This window comes from Bufo bufo, chromosome 1 (genome assembly GCF_905171765.1).
Source record: "Bufo bufo chromosome 1, aBufBuf1.1, whole genome shotgun sequence".
In the NCBI taxonomy this organism is placed as follows: Eukaryota; Metazoa; Chordata; class Amphibia; order Anura; family Bufonidae; genus Bufo; species Bufo bufo.
The window spans coordinates 83,761,272-83,780,079 of NC_053389.1; the positions used below are offsets into that span (position 1 = coordinate 83,761,272).

General features: G+C 43.3%; 1 protein-coding gene across 1 annotated transcript in view; it reads right to left on the reverse strand.

Annotated features, from left to right (window-relative positions):
* The window catches only part of TMPRSS5 (transmembrane serine protease 5), a 167,476-nt gene that overhangs the window by 39,979 nt on the left and 108,689 nt on the right, over nucleotides 1-18,808 (reverse strand). Inside the window, exons 2-6 of the mRNA XM_040418699.1 lie at nucleotides 15,300-15,416; nucleotides 10,765-10,900; nucleotides 3,569-3,682; nucleotides 3,233-3,276; nucleotides 1,229-1,391 (exon numbers count right to left, since the gene is read on the reverse strand). Of these exons, the coding sequence (XP_040274633.1) occupies nucleotides 1,229-1,391; nucleotides 3,233-3,276; nucleotides 3,569-3,682; nucleotides 10,765-10,900; nucleotides 15,300-15,416 (574 nt within the window). The remainder of the gene's footprint in view (nucleotides 1-1,228; nucleotides 1,392-3,232; nucleotides 3,277-3,568; nucleotides 3,683-10,764; nucleotides 10,901-15,299; nucleotides 15,417-18,808) is intronic.

Genomic DNA, 18,808 nt, shown 5'->3' on the forward strand with positions numbered 1-18,808 from the left:
CGAATTGGGAGCAGGAGATCCATCAAACACCAGCAGAGAACTCCAGGAGAAACTATAAACCGCAAGGGCTATAGTGAGAGGCAGGTATAAATAGCATCACTAACTAATGAGCAGAACCTGTGAGGGGGTGGGATCCTGCCCAAAGCCACAACAAAGCAATCTGTCAGATAGATTCACGTCCATCAAGTCTGACAGATCTTCTCAGATCACTCACAGGGCAGGGCGTGACAATGTGTTTCCCTACCCCTGGCCACAAAGCACTGAAAAAAAGAGGGGCCCATACTAAACTAATGCACCAGGGCCCATGAGCCTTTAGCTACGCCCCTGCCTGTCATGTAGCATGGAAGACTTTTCAACTACATCCTGGGTAACAACCAAATCCCAAATGGCACATAAACTTGTTAATTTTTGTCATTGGTCAGCATGTGTATGTACTGTAGGTGCAAATGGTCTAAATTGGCCTAAAATGGCTTTTTAAGATGCCCAAAATCTGTAGTATATATCCAGCTTAATCCGTATTTAGATAAGGTCGTGTTCACATGACCATTTAGCTTTCTGTTCTTCTGATCCGTCAGAAGAAGAGAACATTTAAAAATAAAAATGATCTGTCATTTTAAGCATCAATTATTATACGTGTGTCACTTCTGTCAGAGATCAGTTATTTTTGAGAAGAGAAAAGGTACGGTACTTTTTGCAGGACTTTTTCTCCTGTCAAAAATAACTGATCTCTCATAGAAGTGACACAAAACTGACGCAAACTAATCATAACGGATGCTCAAAATAACCAATCCATTTTTTTTCTATGCTTCTGACAGATCGGGAGAAGAGAAAGCTAAACGGTGATGTGAATCCAGCCTAAGGCTGGTGTCACATTAAGTATCTTTTCCCAAAACATCATATCTTTTTGCACAGTTTTTCATTGTGTTTTTTTTTACAATGAAAAACACTGCATGTTGGCCAATAGCAAATTACAGTTCTTTTTTGTGGTCTTTTTTTTTATAGCATCCTGTTGTTTTTTTGCCACTTGGCATTTTAATTTAAATAACAGCATGCTGTAGGTATGGGATTTATTTTCAAGCATTTTCCCTATAGGTAAAAAACTGCAGAAAAATATTATGCACTTCCCCCAAATGTGACTTCCCCCCAAAAGCAAAAACATTTTAAATGCAATAAAAAAAAATCCAGGAAAAATGTAGTGTGGCAGTAACAGTGATTTACCAAGACTTACTTGTGCACACAGTGTGCTGCGGTTACGATCCATTGTTGCGCTATGATGGAGCCACCACAGACATGCTTGTTGTGTACATACAGGCTGACTTGCCATGGCCAACGACCCAAGGCCACATCACGTCCTCCAATTATTCTAGAAGATTTGGAACGGGATCCACATTCTGCAGAAGTAAGGGTAAAATTGTATTTTGCTTTAAGAAACAAAATCATGGAATCATTCTGTGAAATCAAAAAAATTTAGGGCTCATGCACATGAGCAACTAGTGATCCGCAATGCATGGGCACCGGTCGAGTGCCCCCCATTTGCGGATGCGGACCCATTTACTTGAATGGATCCATGATCCTCAAGAATGAGTCTGCACCAGAGAAAAAAAGAACATGTTCTACTTTTTTGTGGTGCGAAGGCACAGACTGAAATCCCACTGAAGCGCTCCGTAGTGCTTCCATGGGCTTCCGCTCCATGCCTCCACTCCACACCATTCCGTATCTCGCAGATTGCGGACCCAGTCAAGTGAATGTGAGCGCACACGGCTGGAGCCCGTATATTGCGGACCCGCTGTTTGCGAGCTGAAAAAGGGATCTTATGAGTTTACAAACAACGGTAAGCATCTTTTACCAGAAACAGCGCCACTCTGGTCCATGGACTATGTCTAGTATTGCAGCTCAGCTCCATTCACTTAAAAGTGATTGAGCTACGATATCAGAAACAGCCTGAACATAAGGCTCCATTCACACGTCCGTGGTGTGCTGCGGACCCGCAAATTGTGGATCCGCAACACACCCGCCCGGCACCCCTATAGAAATGCCTATTCTTGTCCGCAAGCTGCGGACAAGAATAGGACATGTTCTATCTTTTGCGGAGCTGCGGACCTGAAGATCGGGGCCACGCTCCGCAAATGCGGATGCTGACAGCACACTGTGTGCTGTCCGCATCTATTCCGTCCTCATAGAAAATGAATGGGTCTGCACCCATTCCGCAAAATTGCGGAACGGATGCAGACCCATTTGCGGTTGTGTAAATGTAGCCTAAGTGGTGCTGTTCCAGGAAAAACAGTAGACCCTTTTTTCATCAAATGTATTTAGGCTCTTGCCACACTACATCTTTTTCTTTGTTTTTGTTTTTTCATGCAATTTTTTTACAAGCGTTTTTGGGGTAGCATTTTTTTTTTTAGACACTTTTTTCCTATAGAGAAGTCTATGGGAAAAAATGCCACACCCAGAGCATGCCGAGATTGAAAAAAAAAAAAACACGGAAGAAAAAAACACTAAGAAAATGGCACTACAAAAAAATAAGACATGTTTGTGGGACATTTTATAATTTCCATCATATTAGCCTGCATGTAACATCTGGCCACAGGATTTTTTGCTAAAAAAAAAAATAAAAATCATAAAAGCATACGGTAATAATTTTTTTTTTTTATTGAGAAACTGCCCTAAAGAAAAGGCTTTAAAAGTAAACCCAATGCTTTCATCGTTGTGGTGGGCGGTTTCACAGATAGCTTTTTTTTTGGAAATAAGCTGCAGTTTTTGTAATAGTTCTTCATGCACCTTTTTAGGCCAGAAGGATTGAGAAGTATAAGGGAAGGCCTTCTGGTTTTGGTTCAATAAACTACATAAGAAACTGCCACAAAACACTGCAGCCAATCTCAACTCACCGCTATCATAGCTCTGAAAATAGCCCATCGTTGTCCCAGACAGGTGAATGGAGAGGTGGCTGCATGGTGCACTGCTCTGGGACTTCTAGTCATATGCCATCAATGCCCCAGATAAGACTATGCTTTACGGTATTAAACTGTATGGGTGAATTCACAAGAGGTTCAAATTCCATTTATCTGATTTTGTATGTATCTGCATGGATTTATACTAGCACCATTTAGGTGAATACGACAGTGGCAAAAAATGCAATGAATTTCCCTTACTACAAAAGGAACGGGCTGTGCTACAGAACTCTGCTAGAATATGCATAAAATAGGTCTTAAAATATTTCACATTTACAACTCACCTGAACATTTCAATGTAACAATTCGTCCAGAAAGACATCTTCGTCTGCAAAGTGAAATGTGGAAATAAAAAGCTAGCACAAAGTGTACCAAATGTGATAAATACTTCAAGAGGCAATTCACTAAAAAACGTGACAAACTAACGTCGTAAGAAGAGACCTATGGAGAAAAGGCCTCTGTTAAAAAATACTGTATATGTGGATAGTATGATGTAAACCATGCCTGACAAAGCCTGTGAAAATATCCAGTATTACTTATCATCATGTATGTATTAATAGTTTGCTTTTACTTTGCATTTTGCACAGTGATCTATGCTTTCCTTTGGTCTCCTGACTTACCTGGTTTGCCACATATGCTCAGGTCCAGTAGTTTGACCAAGCGGGACCTGAACAAATTCTTGACTGTGATTTAAATGGGTGGATGTCAGATTCACAGCCTTGTGATGCACCAACCTACGAGTGACAATTCAGGGAGTTCGGTTATGAACTTTACGGTATATCGTACAACATCAGAAACAAGTCTTAGGAGGCAACATAAGATTGAGATCCAAGTTGGCAGCCAAAGAAGACCAAAAATTCCATAATCAAATAAACTAGACTGCTATGCTGTGTGAATGCACTCAATATAGACAAACCCCTTTGAAAATCCACTAATTTATGCATTTCCTGATGTGTCTCTTTATCATTTCTGCATTTTAGACATTTGTCAGCAGTCTGACATATAAATGGGTTTCCTGAGGTTTGAGTGATGACAGGGGTGGTGGTCCTGTGATGGCAGGTTAGATGACATCTCTCAGCTAAGTAGTGTGTGACATGGTAAGGATTGGTGGCAGTTTGAAAAAAAAAAACAGCAAGCAAATTTTGAATATATTATTGTCCTAATATGGGCACAATAAAGGGACAGTCCAAGACTGACCTAAACTTCAATCCAGATGTTGGAAAAGCACTTTATGTTGGCTTTCCGTCAGATACATAACTTAAAGCTCCTGGGCCCTGATGCCAAATCTGTAACAGGCCACCACCATCCATGTGCAATACCTAATACTGGTGTTCTCCTATCTGGCAGAGGAGCCGTTCAAGTATTCTAGAGATTTTGGGATTGATTGACTAAGGCCTCTTTCACACGGGCGTCGCGTGTGAGGGCCGGATAGGATGCGGGTGTGTCGCGGGAAAATGTACGATTGCAAAACGTTTTGCACACGCGTGAGAAAAATCAGCATGAGTGAGTTTAATTATTTATTACATTTTTTTTTTAACCCATCCATCCCTAATTTACTTAGCATTCTGTATTGAGAATGCTATTATTTTCCCTTATAACCATGTTATAAGGGAAAATAATAGAATTTACACGCAGCCCCATTCACTTCTATGGAGCCTGTGTTGCATGAAAAATGCACAATATAGAGCTTGCTGCGATTTTCACGCAACGCACCCGCGTGGAACACTCGCCCGTGTGAAAGGGGCCTAAGGGTGCAACCACAATTTATGTTTCTTGATGCAGTTTTGGGAGTCAAAACCAGGAATGAATTAAAAAAACAGGAGAAGTCATGTGTGTCCTTTATACTTTATCTCCTTTTATGATCCATTCCTGATTTTTGGCCTCCAAAACTGCATGCAGAAACCTGACCGTGTGGTTGCTCCCTAAGAATTCATTTCAGTTTCCACTGGCGTAGATTCCTTGCATTAGATTTACAGTATGTGTTTTAGACACTTTTTGTTCCTCAGAAGACAGTCGTAGAGGATTCTGGCAGGCAGTTCCGTCACCGGAACTGCTTTTCGGATTTGAAAATCCGGATGCAAACTGATGGCATTTGTCAGACGGTTCCGGATGTGGATCCGTATGACAAATGCATTGCAATACCGGATCCGTCTGTCCGGTGTCATCCGGAAAAACAGATTCGGTATTAATTTTTTTCTGCATTTTTAAAGGTCTGCGCTTGCCGGGTCTGCGCATGCCGGGTCCGTTTTGCCGGAACACTTAATGCCGGATCCGGCACTAATACACTTCAATGTAAATTTATGCCGGATCCGGCATTCCTGCAAGTGTTCAGTATTTTTGGCCGAAGATAAAACTGCAGCATGCTGCGGTATTTTCTACATCCAAAAAACTTAAAAGGGACTGAACTGATGCATCTTGAACGGAATGCTCCCCATTCAGAATCCATTAGGATAAAACTGATCAGTTTTTTCCGGGTATTGAGCTCCTGTGACAGAACTCGGCATAAATGCACCAAACCGTGCCAAAATTTTGGTTGACAACATTGGTCTATAATATGCCAGGCAAGTGGTTATGTGAGGAAAATTGAAAAGGAAAATGTCTAGCAGGATGTGCCAAACTAAACTTGTCCTTCATCATTTAAAGAGATTTTCTGGGGTTGAGGTAACGATGACCTACCTTTAATGTCAGATTGGAGGGGGTCTGACTCCCAGCACCCCAGAAGCTGTGCAGTTCCAGTGCCTGAGCTTCTATAACGAAGGGGGGGTCTGGAAGTTAGACCTACGCCAATCTGATATTGATTAGTAGTAAGGCTGAAGCTCAGCCTGCGTTTGTGGGAGGGGCGAAGGAGGCCTATTTAGCGCGGCCTCTCGCTCCCATCATGGACGCTGCGCTCTCACATGACGTCTCTGCACTTCCGGGTTCAGTGCCGACGCTGCCGCTTACCCACGCTGCTGCTCGTTCCTGCTCGTTCCTCGTTCCTGCTTGTTCCTGCCTCCGGTTCGAAGTGCTCTACCCTCCCGAACTGCGCACCCCTGGTAAGCTAAGCGGCGCCTCGAGCTGCTCCCTGTCCTGGGAGCCTCGGCGCCGCGCTCTTCAAATCGCTTCACATGTCCGCATGCTGGCCCCACCTCCCGCGGTCTCCAGGCAACGCTGACGCTCAGGTCCCCAGCACGGCCGAACCCCGGCACTGGGAACCCGACAGCCAGCATGGCTCAGTCTCCGGCTTATTCTAGGGCAAGACGCTAACCAGCAGTTTTAAACTACAATCAGCGTCAACATAATGCCCTAAAGAGTACAAGTTTAAACTCTGCTACCCGGCCTCACTAAGCAGTGCAGGCAGGGATACCCCAGCTCCCACCAGCCACGTCAATACTATAGGCAACAGCTGCCTTGGTAGTGAGCTGGTTTTGGGCATCAGCAATCTCAAAAGGATTTTTGGACAACAAACATTTAAAAGCCATACAGGGTATATATACCTATGTATTGTTAATTAAACTCAAATATGCAATGGAGGTCACAGGACCCACCCAAGGAGCAGTTAAAAGTTAAATAAAAAAAAAAATAAAAAATCCTCCCTCCAGGTATACAGAGCATGTGCACATACGTTTAAATTTCATCTTCACGCTAGCGTCTGCCACGCGGCTGTTTCATGTCAATAATCCGCCTCACGCTATTGTCTGCCACGCAGCAGATTTATGTCAATTTTTTCCTTAGGTTCCTTCTCGCTATTGTCTGCCACGCAGCAGATTTATGTCAATTTTTCCTTAGGTTCATCTACGCCATTGTCTGCCACGCAGCAGATTTATGTCAATTTTTCCTTAGGTTCATCTACGCTATTGTCTGCCACGCAGCAGATTCATGTCAATTTTTCCTTAGGTTCATCTACGCTATTGTCTGCCACGCAGCAGATTTATGTCAATTTTTTCCTTAAATTCATCTACGCTATTGTCTGCCACGCAGCAGATTTATGTCAATCTTTCCTTAGGTTCATCTACGCTATTGTCTGCCACGCAGCAGATTTATGTCAATCTTTCCTTAGGTTCATCTACGCTATTGTCTGCCACGCAGCAGATTCATGTCAATTTGTCTTTTCTTTAGACTCATCCACGCTATTGTCTGCCACGCAGCAGATTTATGTTAATTTGTCTTTCCCTTAAAATTCATTCACGCCATTGTCTGCCACGCAGCAGATTCATGTCAATTTGTCTTTTCCTTGGATTCATTCACGCTTGTCTGCCACGCAGCAGATTTATGTCTATTTAAATGTTTCTTTCACGTAATCATCTGCCACGCAGCGGATGCCCTTTCCGTCTCGTTTTCTTTCCCTGACACGTATCAGGCTTCAGTTGTGGTCTGCCACGTAGCAGTCCACGTTAGTTTCCGGACACGCATCAGGTTCATTCACCGCCCTGACACGCATCAGGGACAGGTTCTCACGTCTCATGCGCTACTCACTCGCCCCTCACCCCATGTTTCTAGGGTCACCCCGGAGGTCTGTTCGGTTCAAAAAGTTCGCTAGGCGAATTCCTCAAGGTACCAATCCTAGGTCACCTTTTTCATCAAAGTCGTTTTCGTTTACGATTCATCAGCCAAGTCCAGGTAAGTTTTGTTCCACTACTTCATTCCTTAGGTTCAGGCTAGCATTCGCAGGTCTTTTCCTTCAGGTAGTCTAGGCCAGCTCATCAGGTAGGTTGGGCCTCTTAACCTCTTCCTGGCAACGGATTCGGTCACTTTTCGGTGTCATTCAGAGGGTTTCACGGATTCACTCGCTGGTGTCAGGTGGCTCTATCACCCTTCTTACCTTCCATTTTTCCTTTTCACAGCACGATATCCCACGCATCGGATATCGCCGAGACTCGCTCCATTCCGGAATCGCCCGGCTCGGCCCATGGAAGCACTCTCTCATGCAGGCAATGGACCATCCCGAAACTCATGGCCGAACTAACCAGGAGAGGCATCCGCTATCCTGCCTCAGCCCACAAAGCTGAGTTGCACAGGCTACTGACGGCAGGGCCTGCCTCAGCGGCTGAAGATCAGGTGTCTTTGTCCACGGTCCAGACAGCGCTGGCCCAGCTTCATTCCGCTATCAACACTCTCACCAGTTCGGTGTCCGACATGCACACTAGGTTGCTAGTGGTGGAAACCAGGCCTTCAAGTTCAAGCACTCCCACCTCTCCGGTTCCAGGCCCGTCCGCCATTCATGCCCCAACCCCAAGCCAGGCCCCCAGCTCCTTCACCATTTCACCGTCACATTTCGTTCCCGATAATATCCGAAAGGACATTTTGGCAGGTAAAGACATTAACTTGGCATTTCTGGGGATCATCTTGGATACTGGTAAGATGGAAGCCCGGTTGCCCGACGAAAAACTCCTAAAAATCCAAGATTCCATCAGGAGGTCTGTCGCGGTCAGGACCCTCACCAAGGTCGAACTCCAGTCGATTCTGGGGATGTTAAATTTTGCATCCAAGATCATGCCCCAGGGGCGGGCATTCATCTCCAGATTGCTGCAACTTTTACCTGCTGCCTCGGATCAGGACTCCTTGATCCACCTCGACGCCGCCGCAACGGCCGATCTCCACATGTGGCACCATTTCCTGACCAGCTGGAACGGCATCTCCCTCTTCGTCCCTTCCTGGGATGATAATTCTCCCACCGTGTTTTCCGACGCAGCAGGTTCAAAAGGGTTCGCAGCCATTTTCAAGAACCACTGGTTCGCGGGTCCCTGGCCGCCTCAGATTTCTTCCATCCAGAGTTCAATCAAATCCTCTCCACTATTAGAAATTTATCCCATCGTGGCAGCTGCCCAGACCTGGGGGGAGGTCTGGAGGAACAAGCCTGTCGTCTTCGTCACGGACAATCAGGCAGTGGTAGAAATCCTCAACAAAGGTCGCTCCTCCTCCCCACAAATCATGCCCTTTGTCCGCAGACTAGTATGCCTTGCCTTAAAATACAACTTTCATTTTTCATGCAGGTTCATACAGGGTTCAGCAAACACAGCAGCTGATGCCCTCTCCCGTTTCAACTTCACGGTTTTCTTTCAGGTGATGCCAGACGCAGATCCTTCAGGGGTTCCTCCACCTGCAGTCGAGACACTGATGATGGATTGAGCAAGCATGTCAGAACTGCCAAGTCACTCATCCATAACTCCTTATCCCTCAATACAGCCAGGAACTACAAGACCGGGTGGGAAACCTTCTCACAATTCTCCCTCAGACACCCACAAGGACATCTGGACCAAACAACTTATGTCATGGCATTTCTGGCTTATTGTCACACAGACCTTCACCTATCTTTCAGCACCATCAAATTGTACCTGGCAGGGGTACAGCATTTCCTCACTTTAGATTTCCCAGGCAGCCAGTCCATATTTTCTTCCCATGCCATCAAATCCACCCTTAGAGGGATTCAAAAGAGCAGCAACAAGCCGGAGTCCCGGAGGAAACCAGTTACCGGGGCCATGTTCAGGGCTTTTTCCACCTCCCTAGATAGCGATCCTTTCGGGCCATATAAAAGCATAGTGCTCAAAGCTGCCATGTATCTCTGTTTCTACGGGTTCTTACGGCCCGGGGAATTCACTGGCTCTCCAGGCCACGCAGGCCCCACTTCAGACCAGCTGGTCTGGCAGCAGACTCATTGCACCCTTTCTCTCCCTTCCACCAAAACTTCCCAAGTAGGTCCTCCAGTCAAAATCATCTACTTCCAGACCTTCAACGAATGGTGCCCGGTTGCCGTGTTCAAAAAGCTTCTCGCCATCTTAAAAGTTTCCGCGCCAGGCAGCCCACTCTTTCCCTTCAACTCCAAATGTCTCACGACGTCACAGTTTATCCATCACATCAGAACTTTGGCTTCCGGGTTAGGGTTCGATGCCAAGGCCATCTCGGGACATTCGTTTCGCATAGGCGCGGCTTCCGCAGCCTCGAGTCACGGGGTCCCAGCACACGTCATCCAGAAAATGGGCAGATGGCAATCCTCCTGCTTCACGCATTACATCCCTAATCCGAGGGCCGAAATCGCCAAAGCTTTCACCAGCTTAGCTCTATGAGTTTCACCTTTACATTCCTACCCGTTGACTTTTGCCCCTCATTTAGCACGCCCTCATTTAGCTCGCACCCGGCCATGGCTTCCCGCACACCCCAGCCATCTATAGTTGCCAGTCATGTCATCCCCTTCCCCTCCGTTCTTCTTCACGGTCTCCCACCGTAGCCAGGACCACAAGTAGTAAGGCTGAAGCTCAGCCTGCGTTTGTGGGAGGGGCGAAGGAGGCCTATTTAGCGCGGCCTCTCGCTCCCATCATGGACGCTGCGCTCTCACCCCTCCCTCCCGTCCCCTTCTTCACCTCTCTCACCATCAGGCATGCCCCTCATTTAGCACGCCCTCATTTAGCTCGCACCCGGCCATGGCTTCCCGCACACCCCAGCCATCTATAGTTGCCAGTCATGTCATCCCCTTCCCCTCCGTTCTTCTTCACGGTCTCCCACCGTAGCCAGGACCACAATAGAGATAAGCGAATTGATTAGTTGGAATTTAAATATGACATGAATTTTTCCAAAAATTCTGATTTGTCAGAATTTCTTGAGATTTGATTTGGGAGAATTTTGAGAAAGAAGCGAGAGAGAGAGAGAGAGAGAGAGAGGCGAGAGAGATTTTCAGACATCTAAAGCACTTTCAATTCAGATAGAATCGATTCGTACCTGAACCAAATTTCTTGGCAGAATCATATCGATTAAGGATTGGAGCATCCTTTTAAAAAATTAACCCATGTTAAGAGTAAGTACAGGAGTGGTTGAAAAATTACTTTTGGTCAAAGTTTTTTACCTGATGTATCCTAAGTGTCTACATACATGGGTTCCCCAATCTGCGTTCCATCTTTCATGACAAGTGAGGAGCCATTCTTGCCTGCTTTCCACCTGCACTTCCAACAAGAAGTTTTCTGTGTTTATTCTGAAAGATACTAAAACCATATTATGTAAAGGATGATTTATGATGAAAGATTTTTTTTATTAATGAACGGACACCCTGACATCCAGATGTGGTATGGCTGTAATCGGACTTTGAGAATAAAGTAATAGTTCATTTTTACCACATATGGAATGTCGTAAAAAAAAGTGCTTCACACTACATCATATGCAATATTAAATAGTGCCATTACAAAATACAACTTGACCAACAAAAAATAAGCCCTAAAACAGCTTTGTGAATGGAAAAATAAAAAAGTTAGGCCCCTTTTACACGGGCGAGTTTTCAGCGCGTGTGGTGCAATGCGTGAGGTGAACGCATTGCAGCCGCACTGAATCCGGACCCATTCATTTCTATGGGGCTGTGCACATGAGCGGGGATTTTCACGCATCACTTGTGCGTTGCGTGAAAATCGCAGCATGCTCTATATTGTGCGTTTTTCACGCATGGTTGCTAGGATGAAAGTCTATTCACTGTATTATTTTCCTTTATAACATGGTTATAAGGAAAAATAATAGCATTCTTTAATACAGAATGCTTAGTAGAAGGTCAATCGAGGGTTAACTGCCAGTCTCCTGTTCTTTCTTCAGGACCTGTCAAAGGACCTGTGGTGACATCACTGTGCTCATCACATGATACATCACATGATCCATCACCATGGTGATGGACCATGTGATGAGCTCAGTGACATCATCACAGGTCCTTTGACAGGTCCTGAAGAAAGAACAGGGTTCGGGTCTGGGTACCAAACATGCTGATTTTTCTCACGCACGTGCAAAACGCATTAAAACGCTTTGCACTCCCTGGAAAAAATCGTGCACGTTCCAGCAACGCACCTGCATCTTTTCCCGCAACGCTCCCGCAACGCCCGTGTGAACCAGCCTTATGGCTCCGGGAAGGCAGGGAGTGAAAAATGAAAAAACAGAAAATCTCTGCGTCCTTGGGGTCAATGTTGTAGCTGCATTGTGTTTTTAAAATCTTTCCCAGTGACAACCATACTCGGTGACACAAATTTCCTTCATTCATATGTATAGATAGTGCTAAGACTGCACCGCCAACGTGGTGAGGTGAGCAGATTGCCTTAGGCAGTGACAACTAGGAAGTGCTCACCTCTCTATATTCACCTGTATCACCGTCCTAGCACATGTAAGGCACATGAAGGGGTGCATTTTTTGTACTGGCACACAATATAAGGGGGGCACTGTGGGGACATTGTTTCTACTGAGGGAACTAAAATTGGGTATTTTTTATATGGCATACATTATAAGGGGACATTTTTGTACTGGAACATAGAATCAGTAATTTTTTTGTACTGGCACACATTATTTTTGCAAATGGCACATGTTATAAGGGTAATTATGGCTACTGAGGGGCATTTTGGTGGTCTTAATTACTATTGGGGGACTATGCGGAACATGATTACTAGTATGGGCACTACTATTGGGGGCACTGTTAACACTAATTGCACTCTGCTAGAGAATTATTACTATTGGTGGGACTTTTGGGAGTACTATTACTGTGGGGGGCACCCTGGCACAGTATCAGTGTAGCACATATTTTTTCATTATTTTTTGGGGACAATATGTTTATGAAATTATTAGTGTCAGGGACACTATTTCCTGGGTGCAGGGCATTATCTGTGTGGTACTAATACTTTCAGGGAAAATAGTTTTTTCAGGGGGATTATCTGTTTCTGCAGTATAGTATTGTGGAGCACAGTATTGTGTGTGGCAGGTTGGGATGTTTAGAAGGTGGAGGATGATAAAAAAAAGTAGGAAACTAAGATATGTTTGTCAAACTCTGCAGAGACAAGAAATGGCTGAAAGAAATAATCATGGCGGTCTGGTCAAAATGGAGAAGATAAGGATAGAGTCCATACATCAGAGGAGACATCATTAGATGTAAGAGGTATGTGTTGCTGTATTACCCTGAATGTTTTGTAGCGCTGTATGTAATGTTTTCCAAGTAGGTCTTAAACAGTAGGGCTGGAGGGAAGGGTTAGATTGAGAATTTGGTATGGGGTATGGGCGCCCTTTTAATTTAGGTGTACCCATAGACAGTGCAGTGGGTTGTATCTGCTGTATGACTACTGCAATGATTAAAAAATAATAGACAAAAATACATAAAGTAAAACAGTCTTCATAAGTATGGAGTGCAGCACCTCCCCCAGTGACCCGCCAGAGGCAGGGAAGTTGCATATAAAGTTTTATCTGTGCATTTATTGTATAGTGTTTTTATTTTGCCTTATCTAGGTCTTGGTCTAGGTCTTGAGCATCCTTTCTTCATTGTGCCATTCCTTTGTTATTCCTTCTAGAAGTTTTTGAATTGGCAACTAGGTTACCATCCTTTTCTAGGAGGAATAGTAGAGGAACAGTACATTATAGAGCTCTAAGAAAAAATGCTCCAGAAATGTAAAGTCATATGGAATATACACCATTACTTTCACTGACTTAATATGTTAATGCGATAAAAAACAACAGCAAAAAAACCAAAACCCACATTACAATAATACAACAAATGACATTAAAGTGACCATCTTGGCAGAACTGGTGTCAAAATAATGTTGGCTACATCTTAAGTATTTACTAAAGCAGAAATGTCAAGAGTCAGGACAAGTCCTCTTCATGTAGTACAGTAAAGCTGTCATTTCATTTCCTACCTCTAATTATAATGTGATGACTGTGATGAACCTTTCACAGTCTGCACAGTAAAGCCAAAAAGCTTATCTTGTGTGCTCCAGTGTTCAATGGTAAAAATGTAATGTTTCTGAATTTCTTTATGTGTATTGTCTTATAGGAATAAAAAAAAACACCACAGGGGTGGATTGGTCATAAACATTGCAGAGAAATTTCTCAGTGGGCTGATGCAAAGAGGGCCACCCAAGCCCTCTGTCTGCTGCTGACCGGGTACATAATAAGCTATCAGTGGTAATTAATTCTGTGAGATTCAGGTACTCATGTACCCAACCAGCAACCCACATGCCCTCCTATATTCAACTGCTCTGGCCCACACATCACCTCCTTAGCCCCCTACTCCATATCTTAATCAGAGAGAACTGAAGGAAGAGGACAGAAAATGGCATCTATTGATGGCCCCCACAGAGGGGCAGCTTTTGGGGCAATATATTGTGCTGCACTGTGGAATATAGTTCTTATGGGACGGTATTTTGCTCTATGGTATTGCTGACCCCTCCTTTTTGTTTTACCCCACCTTCTGTCAATTTGGACCCCCCTATAAAATGGGGTCACTTTTAGGATTTTTTTTTCAGGGCCACTTTAAGTTCCCAGTCCGCCCTATCCTCTATACCATTTGTATAAAATATTTATCCCCAAACAGCAAATTTAATGGGTCTGGCCTACAAGCAATATTTATTATGTATCCACAAGATAGGTAATACATTTTTGATCGCTGGGTGTCTGACCACTGGGACCCCCATAGATCACAAGAACGGGGGCCCCAAGGCCTCTGTTTGAATGGAGCAATAGTGTGCATGTATGACTACCGCTGCTTTCATTTCGATGGGAATGCCCTGCAGTCTAATATACAGTAGATGGAGCTGTGGTCATGCCCACGCGCTATTGTTGAATTAACACATGAGACTTGGAGATCTCTGCTTTTATAATCAGTGAGGTCTTAATAGTCAGACCCCTGTGATCATACATTTATCACCTGTCCTATGGATAGGGAATAAAGGTTGTTCCTGGGCCAACACCTTTAAATAGTATACCATGATCTGATGATACATTCCCTTTAAAGGAAATGTGTCACCAGCATTTTTTCTGCTAGTTAAAACCAAATAGCAGTAAATACAGATTTTTTTTTAAATTCTACTTTCTGAATATGATTATGGGGGCAGCCATCTTGCTTGAGCCGCTGTTAACATCAGAGCTATGCTTTACAGCAGTCATCATAGGTCATAGGTCATCATAGGTCATAGACACAATGGTCAGGAGGAGAACTCATTGACTTCTATGGGAGAGTTTTCTGGGCATGCTCTGTGCCCTGTGCAGAGGTCATTGTACAAGGAAAGAATAGATAAGATCTGACAATCACCTATTGTGAATGGTGGATCTTGTCTTATCTAGACACATAGATGTTATATGTCATTCTAATCTCATCTGTAATGAAAGGCGGATAACTGCAGTAACCTGATTTGTATAGACCAAAAAGTGGCACCTATTATTATGTTTAGTGACCAGTGTGAAAACTGCAGGATTTTATGTTTTTTCATGGATATTGACATGGAAAAATAAAAATAACCACCAAAAATTATTTCTAAATATGTTTAACATAAACACATGATTTCAAGAATAGGTCATTTTCGTATGACATATTCCGTTAAAATCATTTAGCAATACATATCAAGTAAAAATAGAAAAAATAAAATCCCAAACCTTTTCTGCGTGGAACAGTAGTGACTTCATTGTCTGTGTCATTACATCGAGAGGTCACCTCAACATCTTGTAGTGGTGCAGAGCCTTGATAAATTAGAGGCTTCATGAAGTACTGCACTGGAAACAATCAGAAACCAAAAATAATAAAAATAATTTTCTTGGACAGAATTGTGGCATACATGAAAGGACATATTCTGACATGTCAAGAAGAAAACCTGAAATCCCACTACTCCTTTGAATGCTGTGCGCCGTCTCAGATATCAGAAATCTCCTGACACATTGACCCTATTGCAGTGAATGAGAGATTTTCAAGTACAGTCTGAGAAAACTGAAAGATGAAGAAGGAGAGCTGTGGTTCCTCTGTTCTAGCGATTAGCATGTACTTACTAAAACAGTTACTTAACTTATCTGAAACTGTGTACTTGAATGAGGTACTGTTTATGCATTAGATAATATTGTTTATATACATCTACAGTCAGGTCCATGAATATTGGGACATCGACACAATTCTAACATTTTTGGCTCTATACACCACCACAGTGGATTTGAAATGAAACAAACAAGATGTGCTTTAACTGCAGACTGTCAGCTTTAGTTTGAGAGTATTTACATCCGAATCAGGTGAACGGTGTAGGAATTACAACAGTTGGCATATGTGCCTCCCACTTGCTAAGGGACCAAAAGTAATGAGACATAATAATAATCATAAATCAAACTTTCACTTTTTAATACTTGGTTGCAAATCCTTTGCAGTCAATTACAGCCTGAAGTCTGGAATGCATAGACATCACCAGACGCTGGGTTTCATCCCTGGTGATGCTCTGCCAGGCCTCTACTGCAACTGTCTTCAGTTCCTGCTTGTTCTTGGGGCATTTTCCCTTCAGTTTTGTCTTCAGCAAGTGAAATGCATGCTCAATCGGATTCAGGTCAGGTGATTGACTTGGCTATTGCAAAACATTTAATTTCTTTCCCTTAAAAAACTCTTTGGTTGCTTTTGCAGTATGCTTTGGGTCATTGTCCATCTGCACTGTGAAGCGCTGTCCAATGAGTTCAGAAGCATTTGGCTGAATGTGAGCAGATAATATTGCCCGAAACACTTCAGAATTCATCCTGCTGCTTTTGTCAGCAGTCACATCATCAATAAATACAAGCGAACCAGTTCTATTGGCAGCCATACATGCCCACGCCATGACACTACCACCACCATGCTTCACTGATGAGGTGGTATGCTTAGGATCATGAGCAGTTCCTTTACTTCTCCATACTCTTCTCTTCCCATCACTCTGGTAAAAGTTGATCTTGATCTCATTTGTCCATAGGATGTTGTTCCAGAACTGTGAAGGCTTTTTTAGATGTCATTTGGCAAAGTCTAATCTGACCTTCCTGTTTTTGAGGCTCACCAATGGTTTACATCTTGTGGTGAACCCTCTGTATTCACTCTGGTGAAGTCTTCTTTTGATTGTTGACTTTGACACACATACACCTACCTCCTGGAGAGTGTTCTTGATCTGGCCAACTGTTGTGAAGGGTGTTTTCTTCACCAGGGAAAGAATTCTTCGGTCATCCACCACAGTTGTTTTCCGTGGTCTTCCGGGTCTTTTGGTGTTGCTGAGCTCACTGGTGCGTTCCTTCTTTTTAAGAATGTTCCAAACAGTTGTTTTGGCCACACCTAATGTTTTTGCTATCTCTCTGATCAGTTTGATTTGTTTTTTCAGCCTAATGATGGCTTGCTTTACTGATAGTGACAGCTCTTTGGATCTCATCTTGAGAATTGACAGCAACAGATTCCAAATGCAAATAGCACACCTGAAATGAACTCTGGATCTTTTATCTGCTGATTGTAATTGGGATAATGAGGGCATAACACACACCTGGCCATGAAACAGCTGAAAAGCCAATTGTCCCATTACTTTTGGTTCCTTAACAAGTGGGAGGCACATATGCAAACTGTTGTAATTCCTACACCGTTCACCTGATTTGGATGTAAATACCCTCAAATTAAAGCTGACAGTCTGCAGTTAGGGCACATCTTGTTTGTTTCATTTCAAATCCATTGTGGTGGTGTATAGAGCCAGAAATGTTAGAATTGTGTCAATGTCCCGATATTTATGGACCTGACTGTAGCTTGCTACATACTGTATGCACACAATTGATTTAATGTAATTCACTAATTTGTCTATTTATCAGGGATTCTACTTTACACTTAACCTTGCATTCATTGGCCACCACGTGTTAGGGATCCTCTAGTTGGGATAGATCTTTGTTCTTAGATTTTCTAGGCGTTGTCATTGCTATGTAATAAGCTAATGGTGTTTATAATGTATGAATAGAGGCTGTGTCTCTTCGGGACACCATCTTTCTCATTTATTTTATATATGAGTGTTTATTATATTGGCATTGATGCATTTCATTAGATAATATCTGCATGAGTAATTGCACCATCTGTGATACCAAGAAGGAGAAATTGAAGGAGCCATTAATTTTGAGTTGAATAGAGGTTTAGGTAGAGTTTCTGGCAAGTCCGACTGCCCCTTCATTGCAACATTAGTCAGATTATATCAGCATATCAAGTCTATGATAAAATAAATAGAGGTTTTGAGCAAATCATTCTAAATGATTGAAAATTTGCATCCCATTTCCCAAAACTTTGGGCTTCCAGTAAATCTGAAACGTTTGAGAATCACTCAAAATGGCATTCCCCATTTTACAAATCATAAGACAGCACAGCAGGGCAGGAAAGATGAAGAAGGAGGGGAATCACATGGCACTGGGCAAGGCCCTGGCTGGCAAGCTTGCCAATGATGACTTGCTGTCAGCCAATCAGGAAGAATGATAGGCTATATAAAATCCCAACCAGGGAAGCCATATGTATTTGCAGCTTGTACTTTGATGTGACAGGATGTCTGGCAAAGAGACAGCAAATAAAGCTTATCTTTAGACACACAATACAGCAGGTTTAAGGTCATACAGGGATAGTTTTAGTTATAATTAGATATAGTTAGATTTCATTGATAAAGACAGGACACGATCAGTGTAGTGTACTAATGTATGTCACTGGCCTGCAGCCATTCATTGAGGCTCTGTCTGCACTAGACATCAATATTTAAAGCTACAGTACTCATTTTCTGAGTTGTATCAGCCAACTATCAGCCCAATAATAAAAAAAGTCACAGACAGAAATGTTCTACAATATTAATCCTGGTTATAAAACCTCCATTGATCACAGACTAGTGTTCCTGGCGTATTTGAGGAACCCGACAAAATTATTCTCCCCAAGTGCAGACACCATTACATTTGTGAAAATGAATCAGACATGGGTCCATGAAGATTTTCACACACCTCCATCTAATGTAAATGAATAGATCTGCCATTGCTGACAGTGAAGACTGGCTATTAATCACTGACTCAATGATGACACTGCTGCTGTCTGCCTGACCATCATGCCCCATTCTTTACTGCTGCATTTGCTGATGCCCCTAATGCCACTAGTACTACCCCTACACAGCTGC